Below are 23244 nucleotides of genomic sequence, written 5' to 3'. Positions count from 1 at the left end.
ATTTCCTTAAAAAGTATTCTAGACCAAATGAGTCAAGAACCCAGCCAACTATAATAACTTTTCATCTATTTTTCCATGTTGTCTGTGGTCTCGGGGGAGCCTGGGTTCATGCTTCAACTAGCTGCTAAGGCCTGATGCTTCATCAAAAGTCATCCCTGACCCTGGGTCAATTGCCCAGTCTACCAAGTAGCACATGAATAAGTTTTCAATGAAGAAGTTGTTAAAAACACCAGAAATGTGTTTCCCAGCCAGAGTGATGATAGCTATTCTGTCTTGTGATAGGATGGAAGTGCAGCTAAAAATTAACCTGAGGTTTATTTGACCAAAGTCTTCCCTCCCTATTAGGAAAGAGCCATTTTTCTACTTAATCTTGAGGAAGAAAAACAAACAAGCAAGTGGAACATGAAACTTCAAAAGAGATAGAAAGTCTGGATTATTTGAAATGACTTCAGGGTTGGCCTGCTTGGGTTGGGAAGGAGCAAAGATAAGAGCTGGTTTGGGCAGGGACTGTTTGTGTGTTTGTAGTACCCCTAGATTTAGGAATCTATTTGTACATGTGTGTCTATGGAGTGCCTAGGGTAACATGTGGGTTGTTTGTATTCTGTGTGTATTTTCTTACATGCATATACATTTTTCTGAATGTATTTGTGGATGTTGGCACTTGAATGAGAGTGAGTGTGAGTGTGTGTGTGTGTGTGTGTGTGTGTGTGTGTGTGTTCAGTTGCTTTCTTATGAAAATCCTAATTATTAACTAATACCCACCAATAGAAAGAGAGAGCTGCATATCCTTAGTTAATCTGGTTATCCTCAATGGCCTATGAGCTCTCTCTGAATATAGGGATTCCCAGAACCCCTTAATGCAGATTTGGACTTTTAAGGAGTACTTGTTGAATTACCAACTAGTAACAGTTTTAATGCACACCTAGATCTGAATCTATGGGACTTAATAGTCAACAAGTTGAAAAGAGGTAAGATAGACATAAAGGCATTCCTGCTGACCCTATGAAAGACCCATTTCCTATACCCCCCATGTCAAACATGCCCCTCACTGAGCTCTCCCTGTGTGTCAAGCACTCTATTAAAAGCCAGAGAAACCATAAAGACTTGGTACTTGCCCTTAAGGAGTTTACAGGGAGTCTACTATATCCATGCACACCCTTCTCTTTATTCCACACCTGCAATACAAAGTTTAGGCCTCTACTATCTCCCTGCCTTCCCTCACAATCACTCATGACTCCCTCTCCTGAGAACTAACCTGCTTCTCCAACTGACTCCTAGAACTGTGTGACTGAAGGGATAGTCCTGTGAAGTCAACATGCCTAAATCAATTCTGATCCTCCAGTATTTTGCCTCTTATAGTCCATCCTGTACAGAGTGCCAGATCAATCATTCTAAAACAAAGCATATTTTTACTGCCCTACTCAATGGTTCTATATTACCTACAGGGAAACCTCTATTATGTCCCTATACACTGTTTATATTTACCCAACAGGTCTAAAGAAGCCCTGTCCCTTGCTAAGTAGTAGTCTCACTGAAGATAGAGATACAGAGAAAAATAAGTAATAAAAATGGACATTTCATATTTTTAAATATATGTCTTCTGATTTAAAAATTGTTATTTTCAACACAAAGTCACTCATTCAACAAAAATTTACTGAGCATCTAATAACTGCTAGGCATACTGAGCAGATAATAGCTTTTCTGTTTCCTGATATAATAATTATTCAATCAATATCTGATACTTAGTTGGTATTAATCAGATGGTCCATTAGGATGGGGTCTCCTGTCTCAACTCTCCTCTGCATTCTTTGCTTTGGCAGCAATGGAGAACAATAGGAGAAGGGAAAGTCCTTGCAAATGATTTAGGAGTCATCCCCTTTCTAGCTCTACTGTGCTCTGCCCTGTTCCTTAAATATGCTCCAAAGCTCTCTAACTGCTCACATCAGTAGAAGGATCAGTTTCCCGAAGTAGCTTAGACTCTTACTCCAAACACTCTACATCACCCTGGCCAAGCCAAGTCCCTGGGCCTGTTTGCAAGGAACAGACTTCCTTGATAATACCACTGATGAGAGTCCCCACCACAATGCTCTCTTCACATGACTTATCAGTACTAATCCTGTGTGGTGATGGCAAAATGTGAAGGGAGAGGTCAGGGAAAGTTTAATTGTGGATAGGAAGCCAAGTTGATTTTGAAAGATGTGTTGTGGAAAGAAGGGAAGGATACTCCTGTTGAGGATATATGCTTTTTTATGTAAATATGTGCGGAGAGCATGGCAAGAGATGGATTCAGCTAAATGTAGGATGGTGAGGGTGGGGAATTCATCTGAGATAAGACTTCTCCATAGGACATAGCTACAAGGCCCTGCTGTAGGGAAAAAACACATTTTATTTTATCTGTTGTATCATTTTTCACTCTTACTTTACCAGGAACTACACTTACCATGTCAGTATCTGACACAGGGCCAAAACTGGTCACGTAGATATCAGTCTTCACTTCAGTCACTGCATCTGGGCCAAAGAAAATAGAAAAGCAGAGTGTCATGAAAACCTGTGGCCTTAGCTCTGAGAGAGACCAGTGCAATACTCTGAATGATAACCAGCTTGCTACATCTGAGAAAGGATATTTGGCACAGTCAGAGGGGAACCCCTTAAAAAAACCTCTTACTTATACTATTTCTTCATGGAGAACATGCTAGGTACAGATACAAAGTCCATTCCGTTAGGTGTTATTGAGAATGACAGCAGAATCCCAAAGCTTAGTGAGAGTCCTTAGAGATCTCTGGAATCACCTGTGGTGGACATTCACACTGGGAATATCCTTACCTGTGGTAGGTTACAAATATTCCAATATCCAACTCTCTTCCACTTCCAGGAACATAAGATGAATGCACTCCCACTCCCTGCCTGCTTAAAGTAGAGAGGGGTCATGGGACTCGTTTTGCTTATGTGAGGAAGTAATATGTGTCCCTCCCTGGGTGGAATAATTATGGTCCCATACAAGCCCCTCCCTGCCATGGTCATCATGGGAACATATGTTGATGTGGAGCTACCATAAGATTGATATAGCCTGGAATGATGAGCCAACACATGGAGGACAACTGCCCTGAAGAGTTGCCAATGGACACAATAGTGTGGTGAAGGTTTGGGGAGTGGGTAGGTGTGGTGAAGAGTGAGTCATAGGGCGGAGGAAGGGACATCTGTAATACTTTCAAATATAAAGGTAAATTAGCAAAAGTGTCTAGATCTACAATAGACTTTGCGTGAGTGAGAAACTTTTGTTGGGTTAAGTGACAAATATTGGAGATGACTGACATTACCTCATACACTCTCTTTGCATTTATTTTTCTTTCTTATAACTGTCTGCTTTCTAGTCTGCCTTCCTAGCTAATCCAAGAATCCCTGAAGGGCAGTTTCCCTGTTTTGTTATCTCTGTATCCTCAATAAATAGAAAAGGAACCTATTACTCAGATAGTGATGACTGAATAATTTGGTATGAATGGATGAATTCATCACATATTTGCCAAGTTGAAAAATGATACCCAAAAAAGTAAAGTTATTACACTATTAAGTTTCTCTTTTCTTGCTTGTGTCAGCCCTGTCTACCCCTTTGCAGCCCAGACTAACACATCCACTCCAGCATACCTCAAACAGAGCATAGGGCTGCTTAGTCCAGCCTAACAAAGCCCATTCCAACCTACCAAACACTCCATCATTACAGTAAATTCAAACAAGTCCCATTCCAGCCCAGCACAGATGACCCCAGTAGAGCACACCAGTAACACAGCTAATGCAAACAAAGTCCACACAAGACTCAATGTATGTATATAATGAGACTGGCTAATGCAGTCTATGGCACTATTTCTTTTCCCTCATGGAAAAGGGAACACACCTACTGCATGTGTAGCATATTCACTCTATTCATCCAGTCCTGGGTTCTGGCCCACATGTACTTTAGATCTGCTTGACTTCCCACTTTCCAGAACCATCCCTTAGGCTTAATACACTGTTCTTCTACTCACATACTTGGTATGCTCAAGACCATTGCATGTATCCACAAACATTTCATTTTCATAAGAGATCATGAGTATCATTTTATAATAATAAACACTATAATCAATTTCCTAAAACACACAATTTACTCCCAAGCTTAATCAGTAAAATCCAAGTCTCTGAAACAAGAGGTGTGCTTTAAATAGGCTCTCATCTAGGGCACAGGCATCCTTTGAAGCCATTTCTGTGCTTGAAGTAGAGACAACACTTCAGAACCCAGAACATGCACCCTAAAGACCTATCCCTTCAGATACAATGCCAGGTTCATTGGCTGGAGAAGCACTGCTCTTTCTCCTAGTACAGAAAACAAAATTCATTAATTAATGGGAAATTCAAATATAATTCAAACAATTATATTTGAATCTAGTATGCCAGGCAGGACATAGGTAGACACAGAACAACTTTCTAAACCAATATAATTGCAAAATTGCAAGATAGTTATGCAGCCTAAAAACAGGGGACCCAGACTACAGAAAAAAGAAGAAGAAGGAGAAGGAGAAGGAGAAGGAGAAGGAGAAGGAGAAGGAAAAGAAGGAGAAGGAGAAGGAGAAGAAGAAGAAGAAGAAGAAGAAGAAGAAGAAGAAGAAGAAGAAGAAGAAGAAGAAGAAGAAGAAGAAGAAGGAGAAGAAAGAGAGAGCGAGAGAATGATGGCAAAGTCAAGTGGCAGAAGATTGCTCTAGTTTCAATGGGAGAGTAGAGTCACTGGTGGTAGAAAGGGAAGTAGCTAAAATAAAAGAGTCTTGGGCTGGAATGGGAAGGCTTGCGTTCTAGATCTTTGAGACCTAGCTTGCTAAATGCCTTACCAAGACTGTTTCCTTTTGGCTGCTCTCTTGTACAACGAGGGTTTGGGACCAGTCAAATTCTGAATTTTCACTCAGAACAGAGGAACTCTACTAGGAACTCTCTGACTGTAGCACCAAGCAAAAAGTATCTAACTAAAGGTACCAGATGGTAACAAAAGGCATGCTTTTTTTGCTGCCTATGGAAGTTGGGAGGTTTTGTACAAATCTGATGCTCCTCCTCTCTCAATTGTTTGTGTTCATTTAAAAGGCACCCATCGATTGCTAAGAAATAAACAGTGTGGGGAAAGTCTGATTTCCCAAATTAGGGCTTAGCCAAGCTACAGAACTTTCACTGGCTTTACTGCAGGAAAAGTTGGGAAGTTTGGTATTGTACACTGGACACCTAATTCTTTCTTCTCCATTTCTATCCCAATTGGTAAGAATATGGCAAATAAAGAGAATTAGGAGAAGTTGTGTAAAATGAAAGGAAGAGAGAAAAAATAAGTGGAAAGAAAGGAATAGGAAAGAGGTCATTAGAAGAGGATTGAAGGAAAATGGAAAGAAAGTATGAATAGGAAGAAGTAAAAAAATAGGACAGTGGAAAAGAAAGAGACTGATAAGAGGAAATAAAACTAACTATACAGAAAGTTACAGGGCAAGAGATAGCCAGAACTAAGAGTGAGAGAGAGAAAGAGAAAGCAAGAGAGAAGATGCTAAGAGAAAAAGAGAGGTAATGCTCTTTTCATCAAAGTAGCCAGAAATCTCTCATGTAGAGGGATGTGGAGACAGGGATTGTCGCTTATGTCTTGGCAGCTCAAGTGAGGGAGGGTTGTGAATTTATGTTATCATCCTTAGATCTCTGGCCCTCTACTCAATGGCCAGGCAAACACAGGGATACTTGACAGTGCTCCAGTGTTCCACACAGGGACCACCAAGACCCAATGGCTAAATCCCATTTACAGACTAGAAAATCCAGCTGCCTTGAATTAGGATATAGCAATACTCAGGGAAGTGTCCTGCAGAAGTATGGCACAGTGGTTAAAAGCATGACTAACTGGGTTTGAGTTCAGGTTCTGCCATTTACTCTTCATGTGCCTTTTGTCTCTGTATCTGTTTTTTCATGTGAAAAATTGTAATAATGATAGCACTTACCTCAGAATTTTTCAGAGAATTTAAAGAGATGATATTAAAAAGTGGACATCTGTAATACATTCAACAATAAAGAAAATAAAGAGATGGCCAGCATTTAGGCCAGCAGTTAGAACAGATCCAGTGTTTAGTATACATTAACTGCTGCTTCTGTTTAATACTATTCCAGAGGTGATACAATAAAGCCAGGTGGACAGAACTTACCCAGAAGTTTAAGATCTTGGGTCCCAGATATAGAAGACAATATCTACCCACCACTACAGCTCCTCTGTGTGAGGGAATTATTAGGAATTTATCATTTCATTTGAATAAATGAAAAGATGAGTGAATTAGGCTAAACCTGATAATGGCTCTAACTTATACTATAGCTCCTGCCTACAGTCTTCTTAGGAGAGACAAATGTGAAACATAAATTAATGAGTGGATAAGAGGAATTTCCACTGCTTTTTAAACAAGTGTTTTCAGATGCTCTTTGGCTTTTTCTTAATTTGCTGTGGGAACCCAATTTCCTTCCAATGTTACCCTCTGAAACCAAAGGTAAATAGAATTATCTTTTCTTTTTTTTTTTTTTTTTTTTTTTTTTTTTTTTTTTTTTTTTTTTTTTTTAATATTTTTTTATTGAGGTATTATCTGTGTACATATCTTACCATTACCCCCCCCCACCCCACACCCACACATGCCCTCCCCCCCCCCAGAGTTTTGCGTCCATTGTTTATGCTTATATGCATGCATACAAGTCCTTCATTTGATTTCATAACTCCCCCACCTCTCCCTAACTTTCCCCCTGTAATTTGAAAGTCTGTTTGATGCTTTACTGTCTCTGTATCTATCTTTTTGTTCGTCACTTTATACTGATCTTTACTATCCCTAAATGAGTGGGATCATGTGGTATTTTTCTTTCATTGACTGGCTTATTTCACTTAGCATAATGTTCTCCAATTCCATCCAGGTTGCTGCAAATGATGAGAATTCCTTCTTTTTTATGGCAGCATAGTATTCCATTGTGTAGATGTACCACAGTTTTCCGATCCAGTCATCTGCTGACGGGCACCTAGGCTGTTTCCAAATCTTAGCTATGGTGAATTGTGCTGCTATGAACATAGGGGTGCATATATCCTTTCTGATTGGTGTTTCTAGTTTCTTCGGATATATTCCCAGGAGTGGGATTACTGGGTCAAATGGGAGTTCCATTTTCAGTTTTTTGAGGAAGCTCCATACTGTTCTCCACAGTGGCTGCACCAGTCTGCATTCCCACCAGCAGTGCACGAGGGTTCCTTTTTCTCCGCATCCTCGCCAACACTTGTCGTTTGTTGATTTGTTGATGATAGCCATTCTGACAGGTGTGAGATGGTACCGCATTGTTGTTTTGATTTGCATCTCTCGGATAATTAGTGACGTTGAGCATGTTTTCATGTGTCTCTTGGCCTTCCTTCTGTCTTCTTTTGAAAAGCTTCTATTTAGGTCTGTTGCCCATTTCTTTATTGGATCATTTATCTTCCTTTTATTAAGTTGTATAAGCTGCATGTAGATGTTGGAGATCAAACCTTTATCAGTGATGCCATTTGCAAATATGTTCTCCCATGCAGTAGGCCTTCTTGTTGTTTTGTTAATGGTTTCTTTTGCTGTGAAAAAGCTTTTTATTTTGATGTAGTCCCATTTGTTAATTTTCTCTTTAGCTTCCATTGCCCTAGGTGCAGTGTCAGTGAAGAATTTCTTTTGGCATATGTCTGAGATTTTGCTACCTGTGGATTGCTCTAGTATTTTTATGGTTTCCCGTCTTATGTTTAAGTCCTGTATCCATTTTGAGTTTATTTTTGTGTATGGCGTAAGTTGGTGATCAAGCTTCATTTTTTTGCATGTATCTGTCCAATTTTCCCAACACCATTTATTGAAGAGACTGTCTTGACTCCATTGTATGTTCATGCCTCCTTTGTCAAATATTAATTGAGCATAGTGGTTTGGGTCAATATCTGGATTCTCTATTCTGTTCCACTGATCTATATGTCTGTTCTTGTGCCAGTACCAGGCTGTTTTGAGAACAGTGGCTTTGTAATACAGCTTGAAATCTGGTATTGAGATCCCTCCTACTTTATTCTTCTTTCGCAGGATTGCTGTGGCTATTCGGGGTCTTTTTTTATTCCAGATGAATTTTTGGAGAGTTCTTTCAAGGTCGGTGAAATATGCCATTGGTATTTTAATGGGGAGTGCATTGAATCTATAGATTGCTTTGGGTAGTATGGACATTTTAATGATGTTGATTCTACCAATCCATGAACATGGTATGTTCTTCCATCTGTTTACGTCTTCCTCTATCTCTTTTTTCAGTGTCCTGTAGTTTTCCGTGTATAGGTCTTTTACCTCCTTAGTTAAGTTTATTCCTAGGTATCTTAATTTTTTTGGTGCGATGGTAAATGGAATTGCCTTTTTAGTCTCTCTGTCTGTAAGTTCACTATTGGTGTATAAAAAGGCCATAGATTTCTTGGCGTTAATTTTGTATCCTGCTACATTGCCAAATTCATTTATTAAGTCTATTAGTTTTTTGACGGAGTCTTTCGGATTTTTTATGTACAATATCATGTCGTCTGCAAATAAAGACAGCTTTACTTGTTCTTTTCCAATTTGGATGCCTTTTATTTCTTCTTCTTGTCTAATTGCAATGGCTAATACTTCCAGTACTATGTCAAACAGGAGTGGTGAGAATTACAGGCCAATATCCCTCATGAACATAGATGCCAAAATCCTCAACAAAATTCTAGCAAATCGGCTCCAGCAGTACATCAGAAAGATCATACACCATGACCAAGTAGGATTTATCCCAGGAATGCAAGGATGGTATAATATCCGCAAATCAATAAACGTGATACATCACATAAACAAATTGAGAGATAAAAATCACATAGTCATATCAATTGATGCAGAAAAAGCATTTGACAAAATCCAACACCCTTTCTTGATAAAAACTCTCAACAAGGTGGGAATAGAAGGCTCATACCTCAACATAATAAAAGCTATATATGATAAACCCACAGCAAACATCATACTCAATGGACAAAAACTAAAAACATTTCCCCTAAGAACAGGAACAAGACAGGGATGCCCACTCTCACCAGAATTATCTTTTCTTTTGTAAATTTACTGTGGCATCGAGTCTCCCATCAATGGGAAACTCATCAACCAGTCTCTATGCCATTTCTGCTTGTTTTTTATATAAAAGAATAAAGATAAGCCAATAAGTGATCGCTATGTTTATATTAAATATATTGCTCATATCAAATAGATCCCCCAAGAAACTGTGAATTTTCTCTTTTGAGCAGAAACCAGAGTAGTTGCCCCAATTATAGTGCTCCACCCCAGCATATACATAAACACTGCCCTTTGGACCCACACAACAGGTCTGCTTCTTGTTCTTTTGAGGTTTAAAAACCTTCAGAAATCAAAAGAAAGTGATCACAGTACCCCTTAGTCTGTTCTTCTTGTTCCTTTTCAGACTAAATATCCTTATTTCCATTGACTGTGTCTCCCCTCTTTTGATATGGTTTTATGGACCCTCACCATCCCCCATTCATTTTTCTCTAGCTCAGGTCTAAAATTTTACTGTCATTCCTGAAATATGTTTTGTAGAAAAAGTTTGTTACAATTCCACTAGAGACAAGGTCCTAAAACGAATTATATGAACAAAAGCTAACTATACCCCTTTAAATCATTTTAAGCACAGATGTACTCTTCAGTTATTCCCAAAGACAGTTTTCTTAAGAATAGTGAGGCTTTGAGGATTGGGATGTTAGCTAAACAAAAAATAAATAAAACTTTGAAATTTTTGTTTTCTTACTTTTCATATCACTGGAAATTTTGGAGAATAAGTGTTTATTGTTGTGCACACTTTTCATCTTGAAAAGAGACTAAGCTGCTGGAAATGAAGTCCCATGTGACTAGCAGTCTGGGTCAACTAGCTACATGGATTTATGGAATGGGCTACAGTGACCTTGACAGGCCCTCAAGGATTGGAGAGCTGGATTGCTCTGTTCTCATGCTAATTACCTTTCCATTTGTCTTTGACAATCATTGTGGGGTAAGTAATCAGTGACCCATCTCCCAATAGCATTAATTACAGGTTAAGTCTCTGGAGGAATCAGAAACAGGTGGCCTAAGGAAGCAGAAATTATGAGTCTGTGTCAGAGATCCTGAGCTATAATTTAACCTTTTGCACTTGGATGTCAAGTGTGACTCGACACGGTTAGCATCGGTAGCAGCTCTTTTTATACTCTTTGAATGTATCAATAATTTGAAATATAAAAAATCCAAATAAATAAGTTTGTATGAAAAGAAACTCCAGTTTTTTATTCTACTGCCGCGCTTTGTAAAATCTGGGGTATTTAAAAAATTAAATCCCGAGTAGAATAAAGGAATCGAGAAAAAAGCAAGCGAGTGCAAAGGGTTAAACTTTGCAATTGACTCACACATCGTTTTGCAGGCTGTTTTGACAGAACTCACAACTTTCATATTTGGTCTGTTAGAAATCTAGCACTGCGTTTATGCTGCCCCATCTAGTGTCTGGTACCTAAAATGTACAGCAAATCTTCAATAGCTAGCTATACACAATGCATATTTATAACACACCAGTAAAAAATACCACAATATTTAAAAGAGACAACAATTACTACCTACCTAATCACTGTGGGTTCTCTTTCATTCCACTATTGCTAGAATCTTCGCCCTCCCACAGGGAGTACAGAACAAAATTAACTGCCTATTTCCTAAAATTCTCAGGAATTTCAGTCTTAAAGAGACCCTAAAATATGCCTTTCAGTCCCAAGCCAGATACAGTTGTTGGCATTAGAGCACTCAGATCACTCAACTCCTTTCACCAATTCCACAAAAACACTGATTTCTGTACCATCACCCTCTACATTTCATTTTCCTTTAAATCTAGTATTTAATAGTTAAATTGTAAAGCACCAAAACATATCTCAAGTTTTAATTCAAATGGTTGCATTTGTCTTTCACTCATTCTGGATATTTCTCCCCTGCAACCGTTCCCCTGCACCTATTATTTGTTACCTAACCCAATACTTACCCAGGATATAATGCAAAAAACACTGAATCTCATTTCAGATCTTGGTACAAACCCGCGCAGTGCTACCGACAAACTCTATTATCTTGAATGGCACTTTTATCTCTCTGAGCCTCAGTTTCCTTATCTAGAACATGATGGGTTTCAGCACAGAAATATCTAAAGTTCATTTAAAACTACTATATAAATCTTTGGTTTCCTGGTTTCTAAACCCAGAATAGATCAGGAACACTAAATTATAAACAAAGAGCAAAGAGATAGGCACCGTAGGCGGGGGGGGGGGGGGGGAGGGAAGAAATAAGCACTAAAACAGTAAAGAAGGAGATAGAAAAAATAATAATATCCAGGTTTTGCTCCATGGGAATAAAATATTCAAATGGTATTTGTAGGAAGCGGTTATAGGGTTAAGTCTCGGACTGACCTGCTGGCAAAGTCACAAACAAGTTCCAAGCTTGGAAGGGCACAGTCCTCTAAGCATAATTAAGCTTGATCCTGTAACTGATCCCTAGATCTTTCCTGGGTAGCTAGTGGGCTGTGGGAGGGGCAGCAAGTGCTGCCAAAACAAGTGAAACTTACAAGAACATTGTCAATTGCCTTGTTTGTCCCTGATTATAAATAAAGCCTCAGCTTTGCAGTCTGGATCTGTTCTGTGGCCTCAGCCAGGCACAGAAAGATCCACCCAGGCTCCTAGCTTCATGAATCTATTTCTGCATCTTGTTTTCTTTATTTCTATTATTTCTCAATCCCTGGCCGCCTCCATTTAGAACCCGTTCATTCATCTCTCTTTCCGTGAGGGACACAGAAAAGGGAGATCCCCGCCATGTTTGGCCCCTGCCGCATCAGGCCCCCGCAGTATTTTTCAGTTTTCTCTAAAAAGGATGCTGTGCTCAATGCTCCCAGGGGTGTTACTATAGGTCTCCAGAAGCACCTTCCTAGAATATCTTTTCCTTTAGACTTTCTAGTGACTTCTCTTTCCTGTGATAGGGACCAATGGCAATAACTGGATTTGTACTTCCAGCCGAAAAGGGTAAATATGTTGAACTATCCATCCACATGGAAAGAAATGTCAGTATCAGCTGTAGAAGAAATGAAAACATTAGAGAGCAGCCTCTACAGAGATTCATAGCTCTTTCCTGCAAATAGAGTCCATTCCTGAGAGCTAAGAGGGTTTCCATGGGACAACATTATAACAAAATTAGAGAAGGAAGTTGATGCAGTGCCCAAACAATGACCAAGAAAACACAATGTCTACAGGAAAAGCTGAAAGCCAGGGGAGAAGTAACAGAATCTTTAAAAGAGCTGAAATATCCCAAAATGTTACAAGGGTGCTCTGGTATTTTCCCAGGGCCTACTGAATTTTAGCTTAAACATAAAATTAATAAATGGCAAAACCATCAGTATAGGAATATGGAGTACTGGTCCTACTTCAAGTTAATTATACCTTAGTTTCCTTATCTATAAAAATGGTAGTTATAAATCAGACAGAAAAAGCTAAGCACTATATGATCTCATGCATATGTGGAATATAAAACTGAAACATATGAACACAAACAGCAGTGTGGTGGTTGCCAGAGGGAAGAGGGTGGGGGAAGAAAGGGGTCCCAATATGAGGTGACAAGAGAAGATTTGACTTTGGGTGGTGGGCACATGGTGCAATATACAGATCTTATAACAGTAATCTACACATGTAAGCTATATGTTCATGTAGACTAATGTCACCCCAATAAAATTTAATTTAAAAATGGTAGCTGCTTTTGTTATTATTCAAATATTAAAAAATACTATGGTTTCCAAGGCCAAAATATATTATAAGATGCTACCAGAGTCATATACATTACCATCCTTAAGAAATGTTTGGGACTTCCAGATAAGATGGCACAAGTAACTTCATATCTCAGTATAACCACTCTGATCCAAACACACAATAATGAGAGATAAAGCATGAAATATATGACGAAACGATATAGTTGTTTCAAATAAAAGATCAAAATATCATGGAATAGCAACAAAACAAAGGTGTAAGGATAAAGCCAGAGTTATGAGTCTGACAGTAACTGCAGTAAAAGAGATTAAAATATTACTCTGTAAAAAAGGGAAGGCTGGAAACAGGCCGAGTATTTACTGGTTGGAGCTGGGGCTCTCCTTTTAAAGAAGATAGAAAAAGCAAAGCTGAACTGATGCTTAGGGCTCTGTTTGAGGATACAAGCTTGGGTTGGGGAGTAGGTGTGGATGACATGATATACAAAGAAATAGTTTTGGGATTAGGAATTGAGCCAAGTAAACTTGTTGGACTTGGAGTGGATTAGCAATATCACAATAGAGAAAATATTTTAAAATACTATTTTAAATGCACTTTGGAATAGGGCTCAGAGTAGAAGAAAACCACAAAACAACTAGACCATAAGAAAAAGATGGTGAAAACCTAAAATTAAAACAGAACTAAAGTGGCTTCTGGGGATGGTAGATTAAGTGCAATGAAGTCTTTCTCTCCCACTGATTCTAAATAAAATCTCTGGACAAAATATAAAAGCACCTACTCAAGGACTCTGAAAAGTTAAAAAAAACCAAAAAACAAAAAAACAAAAAACACAAACAAACAGTTAATTTATGGAGGGGATTCAAAACTTGGTGAAGGAACCCTTTTTTTTTTCTTTTCTCTTGCAGTTCTGCCACTAAGGCAAAGCTGCATAGTGGAACACAGGCACAAACAGCCAAAACTCTGATTAAGAAAAACAACAACAATCTACCATGGCCGACATGGCTCAGAGCATTGCCTACAAACCAGGAGGTCATGGTTCAATTCCCAGTCAGGGCACATGCCTGGATTGTGGGCTCCATCTCCAGTGTGGGGTGTGCAGGAGGCAGCCGATCAATGATTCTCTCTCATCATTAATATTTCTATCTCTCCCTTTCCCTTCCTCTCTGAATCAATAAAAAATATATATTTTTAAAAGAACCTTTTTAGATGAACATAGCCAAGCAGAAGATCTTAAAATAATAACTGACCTCCAAGACCAGGTCGCAGCCGGTTGTCATAGCCATCCAGAAGACGATCCAAGATTCTGGTGAAGATGGTGATGTTTTCAGTGCTGTCGTCAGGAATATCTGGGGCATGTTTGGGAGAGAGTCTGGGGATATAGAAGGAAAATAAATGAAAAAGAATGGTTCTTAATAAAAAACAATTTCATCTCTAAACACTTTAATTTAAGATTTCAATCAATAGACTGGGTCAATTAAATAGCCTTGTATTTTAACCAAACCAGTAAGCACTTCCTATTTGTCACAATGATTACCTATGAATGAGGGCAGACAGTGGTCACTATACTTGTACTCTTATTCCAGCATTGGCATGAGCTTTACCAAACAAATGATCCAGCCCCAACCCAGAAGTGGAGAAACACAAGGAGAAATTCCGGACAGAATGTCCTTAGAAATAGTACCTGGCATAAAATTGATTCAGCAAATTTTGTTGCATAAATGAAAGGAACTCAAAATAAAACATGGAAAACTTTTAAACTAAGAACTTACCCTTTTTCTAGCCTAGAGAAACATAGGTTCATAGAACAACAGAGCCAGACAAACCTTTGAATTGTATCTAGTATTTTTACATCCTACCTAAGGAGATAGGGCAACAAAGCTATAGTAATACATGAAATGTTCAAGTTATCAGAACTCTTAAGAGATTCCCTAAAATCTCTCATTTTATACATAAGGAAATAAATTCAGAGAGGACACCAAATTTGCCCATAGACATATTGCTACTGAGAGATAGAGATAAGACTGTAATCTAAGTTCTCTGGTTTTCTAGTAATGCTTAGCTACCTCCTACTTCTCCATTTTTTATGCCTTTTGTAAGCCTTTCAAAGCATTAGCTACTTTACTAACCACCTAATCAGGCCCTTCTGAGGAGCTTATTGTGGTTTGACAGGACTAGAAATAAAGGCCCTAAATAGTTTAGGGAAAAGAGAAAATTGTGGAAGAAATGGTAGTTGCAAAGGGTCAAGAAGCATGGTGTGAAATTAAGTAACAAATCAAAAGTCAGAAATCTTGGGTCCTCGTGCCAGCTGTATTTGTGATTTATTTTGAATAGACCAGTTAAGTAAGTTACAGTGCTGTATCTCCTTAGGTTTGCCTTCCCCATTCTTACTTTGGACCCAGAGATTGCAATTAATCCTATATAGTAAAGAGCTAGTATACAAATGGTTGTCATGCCCTCATGCTGTCACGCCGTGATGCCCTCACTCTGTTACAATCCATCACCAGGAGGCTATGTGCGTGCGGACCTGCAGAGGTGGGTCTCGGCGCCTCTGGCTCTGTGGGTCCCCCTGAGGCCATGACCCCCGTCCTGGTGCTGGGGCCATGGACCTGAGGTTGTGCCCCCCTTCCCGCTCCGGGACGTGAGGCTGCGTCCCCCACCCAGCAGGGCTTGACGGGGGTGGGGCCGGCCAGGTCTTGGTGTCATCCAGTGGGGGTAGGGCCGGCCAGACACTTCTATTATAGAGAAAGGGCAAATAGCAATATTAAAATATTTCCTCTAATTAATTCCCTTTTAATGTGCACGAATTTCATGCACTGGGCCACTAGTAGATACATAATAATTATTCCTAGCATCCAGTTACTCAGGGCTATAAAAGACATAGAATAACATTTGAGGAGTCTTAAGAAACACTCAATAGTATCCCCATCAATATTTATCCCCAGCAGTGAGAAAGTTCCTGTTCTGAAAAAGACACTGAGAAAGATCTACAGGATAGTAGAAACATCTGAATTGAACAGTGTTGCTCTAAACTGTCACTCTCTAGCTAATAATCCCAGAAAATTCATTTGAGCCCTCATTTTCCCCCTTAATTCATAAACCTAATTAATTCATTTGATCATTCAATACATCTTTTATTAAGCATAAACTATGTACCTATTACTGTTCTACATGTTGCGATAGAGCAAGGAAAAAAGGTAAAACAAGGTAAATAATCTTTCCCTGCTTACAGGGATTCTGAGATAATCAAATGATAAAATAGATACTCATGGAAGGAAAAATGGAACTAAGCTTAAAGAATCTAGAGACATGCATTTGAATTGATCAGTTATGTAACTTTAAGCAAGTCATATAGCACCTCTAGTAAGTTTTCTCATCTTTAAAATTAAAATAACTTCATAGGTATGTTGTATTATTATTCATATATTAAATACTATATTAAAATTGCCAAGCTTAATGCTTAATATCTAGACGTATTCACAATTTGTTTTTTTTTCTTTTTTAAAAAAATAGTAGTTTATGTACTTGAATGCATTATTCAAGTTTAAATAGTAACAAAATATTGGCTCACCATCAACCAAAAGCTATAAAGGAAGCTTTGGCCAGAGAGGCATTGAAACCCAGTGAAGAGTATAAAGATTGCCTGGTTTAGTGAACAGAGTGCTAAAAGTGATACAGATTCATTGGGAAGGGGGAGGGGAGGAAGAAAGAAGGGAACTGTAGTGAAGAACTAACTGACATCAATATGCTGAAGAGATATATACAGACACCCTTCCAGGTGATAGCCTATAGTTGGCTCAATCAACCAATATTCTGAATCCACATTACATGAAAGTCTGTTGGAGCTCAATTGATTTTGTGCAAAACTCTTCCTGATTATCTCTTATCTCTCTACCACACTCCCATGGGCAAAAGCTCAAATATCTCAATCAATACTGGTGGCTGGTATTCTTACAATGGAGAGTCCTGATGTTCATCACCTTAATCAAGAGATCATATTTAGCATCAGTAATACTGAGACGACCTTGCCTTATGACGTGATGCATGCAATAGGAAGTCATAGCACCACCTACCATGTATTCTTCATTTTGGCTTCAAATGTCCATCCATGGCCTGTGTCACAAATGCTACATTTCTACTTCAAAAGGGAAATGTATTTCTTATTCCTTCAGGTCTTATAAGAAAACTGGACCTGCCCCATTTTAGCAAGTGCCAGCCAGTCAGTCTGTGGCTGATATATTAAGTATTAAGAGATTGAGGGATCACTATATGAACCTAAATGTTCATGTACATAAAAGAAATGGGCATGTGCCTAGTTCTTAAATAAAAGTGACCAAATGCATGAAAAGCAATATATTGTTGCAGTTGATAACAAGATCTCTTAGACCCAGGTTGTCTGGGTTTCAGTCCTGGCTCTGACACTTTTTAGCTGTGTGAGCTTTGGCAAGTTACTTGACTTCTCCATGCTTCCATATTTCATCTCTAAAACAGGAATAACAGCTGCAACTAGCTAGCAGATCTGTTATAAAAAATAAGTCAGCATATGTAAAGGATTTAGACTCATGCTAGGTACATAGTAAGAATTATTTAAATATATGCTTTAAACTAGCATAATGCAATATGAAATCTATAAATAAAAATAAAGTCTCCAAAGAGAACATACAGAAGGCCAATAGATATATGAAAAAAATGCTCAAGGTCACTAATCATCAGAGAGATGAAAATTAAAACAACATTGAGGTATCACCTCACACCTGCCAGAATGGCTACCATCAATAAATCAACAAACAATAAGCGCTGGCAAGGATATGAAGAAAAGGGAACCCTTGTGCACTGTTGGTGGGAATGCCATTTGGTACAGCCAATGTGGAAAACAGTATGGAATTTCCCCCAAAAAATTAAAAAATGGAACTGCCTTTGGATGCAGCAATCCTACTTCTGGGAATATATCCTAAGAATCCTGAAACACCAATCAAAAAGAATATATGCATCCCTATGTTTATAACACCGTTATTTACAATAGCCACCATCTGGAAACAGCCTAAGTACCCATCAGAAGATGAGTGGATAAAAATGCTATGGTACAGTAACCCAATACTACCCAGGTATAAAAAAAAAAAAAAAAAAAAAGAACTCTTATCCTTTGTGACAATATGGATGGACCTTGAGAGTACTATGCTAAGCGGAATAAGCCAGTCAGAGAAAGACAAATACCATATGATCTCACTAATATGTGGAATATAATTAACAAAATAAACTGATGAACACAATGGAACTGGAGGCATGGAACTGGAGGCATCGAATAAGCTGGCTGGTGCCCAAGGGGATGGGAGTGGGGGTGAGTGGATAAAGAAGATGAAAGGACTAGAAAAAGAACATATATGCATACCCTACAGACAAGGACAGTAATTTGGTGAAGGCCAAGGGAGGCGGAGATGGGGATGGGTAGAGTGGGCAAAAGGAGGGAAAAGGGAGGACACCTGCAATAATGTGAATATTGAAAAATCTTAATAAAAATACTTGAAGAGATAAAGTTCATGTATTTGGAACTTCCTCCTTACTTAGAATATCTATCATTGCACAATGAAATCAGATACATGAAAAGTTAATAAAGCAGAATTAATTTTTTTTCCAGAGTGGGGTAAAGAACAAAAAGAACCTCAGATAGGCCAAGTATCTAAAGACATATTAGTCCAGTTCTATAACCCTCTGCCCAGAGATGGAAATACTCAGAGTACATTAGGGTAATCAACCCTGCAAAAATAATTAGAAGCAAATCTTAATGCTTCCAAGAATATGGGACCGTAGCCAAATGTAAAATGAGAACAGAAAAACCACTATCAAAGAATAAAATACACTGTGTAATACTGAACTATTTCAAGGCTAAGGGGATCATTTCTAGTAATGATATTCCTTGAATGAAATGGGATTTTGTATCAAAAGAAGTTTTATAAAAAAGTCAAAAGAAGTTCAATATAGCTGAATAACACAGAATTTGGTGACAGGAGGACTAAAAAATAGGCTGACAAGATGGGTAGAGCCTAGGACTTAATGGGCCTTATAAAATCTTGTTAAGTTTAGATTTTAATCTAGGGACAATAAAAATCCATTAAATTACTCTAAACAGGAAATATATGATTTAACATACACTGTAGAAGAAACACTAGCTACAGAGTGACAGTTACTCTGAATGGGGGCAAGATTTTAGGAAGTAAAACCAATTAGAGACTCTTGTAGTAGTCCAAGTAGAAGAAAACATTATATTAAATTAGAGTGGTAGTGGGAAAGTTGGAAAAAAGTAGATGAATCCAACGGATGTGGGAGGTAAAAATGACAGCTCTTGGTGATTGATTTAATCTGAAGAGTGAAGGGTAGAAAATTGGCCAAAATGATTCCAAGTTTCTGGCTTGAGCAACAGGATACATGTTGTGTTTGCTTGTTCTTTGTTTTTAGAGTTGAAGGAGAGAGATGGAGATAATGCTACTATTTTAGACATAGTTAGCTTAAACAGTTTATGAAGTAGCCAAGTGGCCATGTCCAATATATAGTTAGATTTAGGACACCTGCAATAATATGAATATTGAAAAATCTTAATATAAATACTTGAAGAGATAAGGTTTGTGTATTTGGAACTTCCTCCTTACTTAGAATATCTATTATTGCACACTGAAATCAGATACTTGTAATTAATCTTTTTTTTTTTCCAGAGTGGGGTAAAGAACAAAAACAACCGCACATGGGCCACGTACTAAAGACATATTAGTCCAGTTCTATAGCCCTCTGCCCAGAGAGGGAAAGACTCAGAGTACATTAAGGTAATCAACCCTGCAGAAAGAATTAGAAGCAAATCTTTTTTTAAAAATATATTTTATTGATTTTTTACAGAGAGGAAGAGAGAGGGATAGAGAGTTAGAAACATCGATGAGAGAGAATCATCGATCAGCTGCCTCTTGCACACCCCCTACTGGGGATGTGCCCACAACCAAGGTATATGCCCTTGACCGGAATCGAACCTGGGACCTTTCAGTCCACAGGCTGACACTCTATCCACTGAGCCAAACCGGTTTTGGTGTAGAAGCAAATCTTAATGCTTCCAAGAATATGGGACCATAGCCAAATTAGGAACAGTAATTAAGATAAGAGTCATTGGTATATATGTAAGGTAACCATGTCATGGGGATGGATTAAGTCACTTAGGAGTCTATATAGTAAAAAAGAGCACCTGATTTAAAACAAAAAACAAAACAAAACAAAAAAAGCAAAAGCCACCATTACCTGTGCAATGAACAACAGAAAAGAAGATTGCCAGATTACAAAAGATCTTCATATCACAAAAGCCTTGATATAGCTGTGCAATATTGTAGAAAATATTATAGAAAGCATAGACATAAAAGTATAAAGAAACCCCGGTGTAATATTGGTGTTATATCTAGATCTCTTTTACCAGGCCAGGGAAACCATCCACAACAACTTTAGAGTATTACCATCTGCTGAAGGGAGCCTAGGAGGTTATCTCTTCCTCTATTCAGTCCTCAGGCAATGAATGATTGAGGTGAGGCTACAAAAGCCCAAGTCCATTGCCTCAAGGTGGGCCAATTCTTTAGTGCCATTCATGTTCGATAGCACCCTGTGGGGTCAAATGGAAGCTACACTTTAAGTGAAATTGCCTTTGCTTTACTTCTTCCTCTTTCCAACTTGCTTCTCTTACTTCCATATAACTTTCTTTGAGAGCACTCTCTCAATAAATCATTTGCTTAAGAAATCTTTTCCTGGGCAAGACAATAGGGTGCTGAATGCTTGGGGCTGAGGAGGCAGGGGCGGGCTGGAGTGGGTCAATGGGGGGAAAAAGGGGACATATATAATACTTTCAACAATAAAGAATTATTTTTAAAATAATAATAATAAAAAGAATTTCTCTGTTCTAATTTCTAATGCTATAAATGTTTATAGATATAACCCACATAAACTAAAGTTCTTTCAGGTCCTCAATAATATTTAATTATTGGATCTGGCTAGCACTGGCTCATGAGAGCAATTGTGTGGATCTCTTTCCAGCTGTATTCAATGATATCAGGTTACTAGGCACTGAAATATGGTACATATTCCCTTAAAAAAAAAGGAATATGTTTTCTTCCACTTGGACTACTACAAGAGTCTTTGTCCTGGGCCTTGCTTCTAGAGAACCTAATCTAAGAACCAGGGCATTGTGGTATCTCTGAAGTCAAAGAAAGAATTATGTTTAAACTTGTTTATTTTATGCATATTTATGGATGTTTTATTTCATAATAAAAAGGAGTTAAGGAAGGAGGAAAGAGTCAACAATGATGAATTTTGCCACATGGTACTAAAGAAATTATGTTGTACTAGAGGCCCGGTGCACAAAATTCATGCACGGGTAGGGTCCTTAGGTCTGGCTGGCAATCACACGCTATCAGGGCCTTCTGGATGCCAGCTGGGGCCTTCATTCATTCCACACTGACCCCTGGTGGTCAGTGCACGTCATAGCAAGCAATTGAACTCCCGGTTGAACTCCTGAGGGGGCAATTTACATATTAGGCTTTTATATAGAGAGATAAGAACAGACAAGTGATCATTTTAGCAACAGAGTCAACATTGACCATGTTGGTTGCTTACGTTGCCTTAGAATTCTGGGGTTGGAAGTCAGCACCAGTGGAGCAGAGTGAAAGGTAGAGAAAACAAAGAAAACCACTCCTTTAAGAAGGATGACTGTAAAGAGGAGAAAAGATTTAAGGCACCATCTGAAGGAAAGTTTAAATTTAAGATGGAAGATTCTTGATCACATTTAAATATTAATAGGACAGAGCCAATAAAAAATAAGGGACAGATTGAAGATTTAAAAAAGACTGAGAGCAAATGATTGGACATAATTGCCTTTTGGGTGTTATAGAGAAAATTCAAACATGGGCTAGGAAGTTGCCCAAGAGATCTCTTTCTACCTTGAAAGTCGGAGCTGTTTATGCTTTTATAAATTCAATGCAATGTCTAGTATCAAGGACCAGAGTACTTTAGTTCATCTGGAAAAAAAATAAGTTTTTTGTCCAAGACAAGAATTTATCACAGGATTCTTTTTTAAGCATTAAGCCATCTTACCCGCCAATATCCTGCTTCACAAAATCACCAGGTTCCTGTCGTCTTGATTCCCCTTGGCCAGTTGTTTCAGGGGGAATATTAATCAGGAAGAGAAGCCCAAAGCTGGTTATGTAGAAGTAACTCATTCTTTTGATTATCATCTTCTTAGGCACCAACTTGGAGAGTCCTGTGAGGGAAAGGAAAAGGGGGAATAAGTAGGCAAGGGAAAGGAGAAAGAAGAAATTTCAAAAAATATTTTAACTCTATTAGACTCATTTAACTTCCCTGATATCTAGTTACCTAATGCTTGATGTGACAATTCCCATTCTCCAGTTAATCAATGTCACCAAAATTCACTGCCAACCTACCCCTCTTTAAATTTAACAGAGCCCATCTAAGTAAAGGTAATGTAAAGAGCTCTAAAACAGCAGCCTTAGGTTACAGCTCCATTTCTTTCCTTGTCTTCTTATGATTAGGTGACTCACAGAATTTCTCTCAGCCTCAGTCATCTCTTATAATCCAAAAATTTAAATTAATCTCTCATGTCTTCATTTTATTTTCCACCATTTCTCTCTGATATTTATTGCCACAAATGCCTTTGCCATAGTCAAGTATTGTAGAAAACACCAGAATATTAAGACCTGGAATCTCTTTATAGCTTAATTAGGATTGATTCTCATCTTGATACAGTTCAATTAAACAATTTTCCTGAAAACCCTGTGTAGGTGGCTTGTGCCTCCTCATTATACAGCTTATATAATATGAATATTCTTAATTTAATACACTAGCTACAGGCTCCCCAACACAATCTGGTATAGGCATAGAAAACTATGATACTGGAGAACATGGACTTCTGACATAATGAAATGTCCACATTACATATAGGAATAAGTAGTCATAGTATTAGGTTGTATCACATAAAATTATGGACTAATAGGCAACAATTTTGTTTTACAAAATAGCAATTTCTTGTCAATCTAATATATGTGCTGTAGCATTCATGATTCAAAGCTGTATAGGAGATGATGGTCATTTTACAGAAATGAACAAAAACAGAACAGTTCATGGCATATAAGTAAGAAAATATGATGTATGCACAGACAACTCTAGTATAGGCAGAAACCATAATATATGTCCAAACATCCACAGTGCTTTGGCAGATCCTAATGTTATATGATCAATCACATGACAAGCATCAATGATTAGATAATGCAAGATTGACAATTACTTTACAGGAACAGAGAGACTTGGTACAGGATATAAGTCCAAATTACAGAAATGATCCACGAAATGTAAGACATAATCATGGTGGGTGCTCAGAAAACACAAATGCATAATTAATGATC

The 23244-nt window shown here is 38.2% G+C and overlaps 1 protein-coding gene across 1 annotated transcript in view; it reads right to left on the bottom strand.

Annotated features, from left to right (window-relative positions):
* The window catches only part of GABRA3 (gamma-aminobutyric acid type A receptor subunit alpha3), a 136246-nt gene extending 114172 nt beyond the window's left edge, over positions 1 to 22074 (bottom strand). Inside the window, exons 1-3 of the mRNA XM_008160660.3 lie at positions 21920 to 22074; positions 14059 to 14180; positions 2441 to 2508 (exon numbers count right to left, since the gene is read on the bottom strand). Of these exons, the coding sequence (XP_008158882.1) occupies positions 2441 to 2508; positions 14059 to 14180; positions 21920 to 22059 (330 nt within the window). The 5' untranslated portion in view covers positions 22060 to 22074. The remainder of the gene's footprint in view (positions 1 to 2440; positions 2509 to 14058; positions 14181 to 21919) is intronic.
* Between the last annotated feature and the right edge of the window lie 1170 nt (positions 22075 to 23244).

The sequence above is a fragment of the Eptesicus fuscus genome, chromosome 1 (assembly GCF_027574615.1).
Source record: "Eptesicus fuscus isolate TK198812 chromosome 1, DD_ASM_mEF_20220401, whole genome shotgun sequence".
Classification (NCBI taxonomy): Eukaryota; Metazoa; Chordata; class Mammalia; order Chiroptera; family Vespertilionidae; genus Eptesicus; species Eptesicus fuscus.
This window is presented reverse-complemented; position numbering and strand designations above follow the sequence as displayed.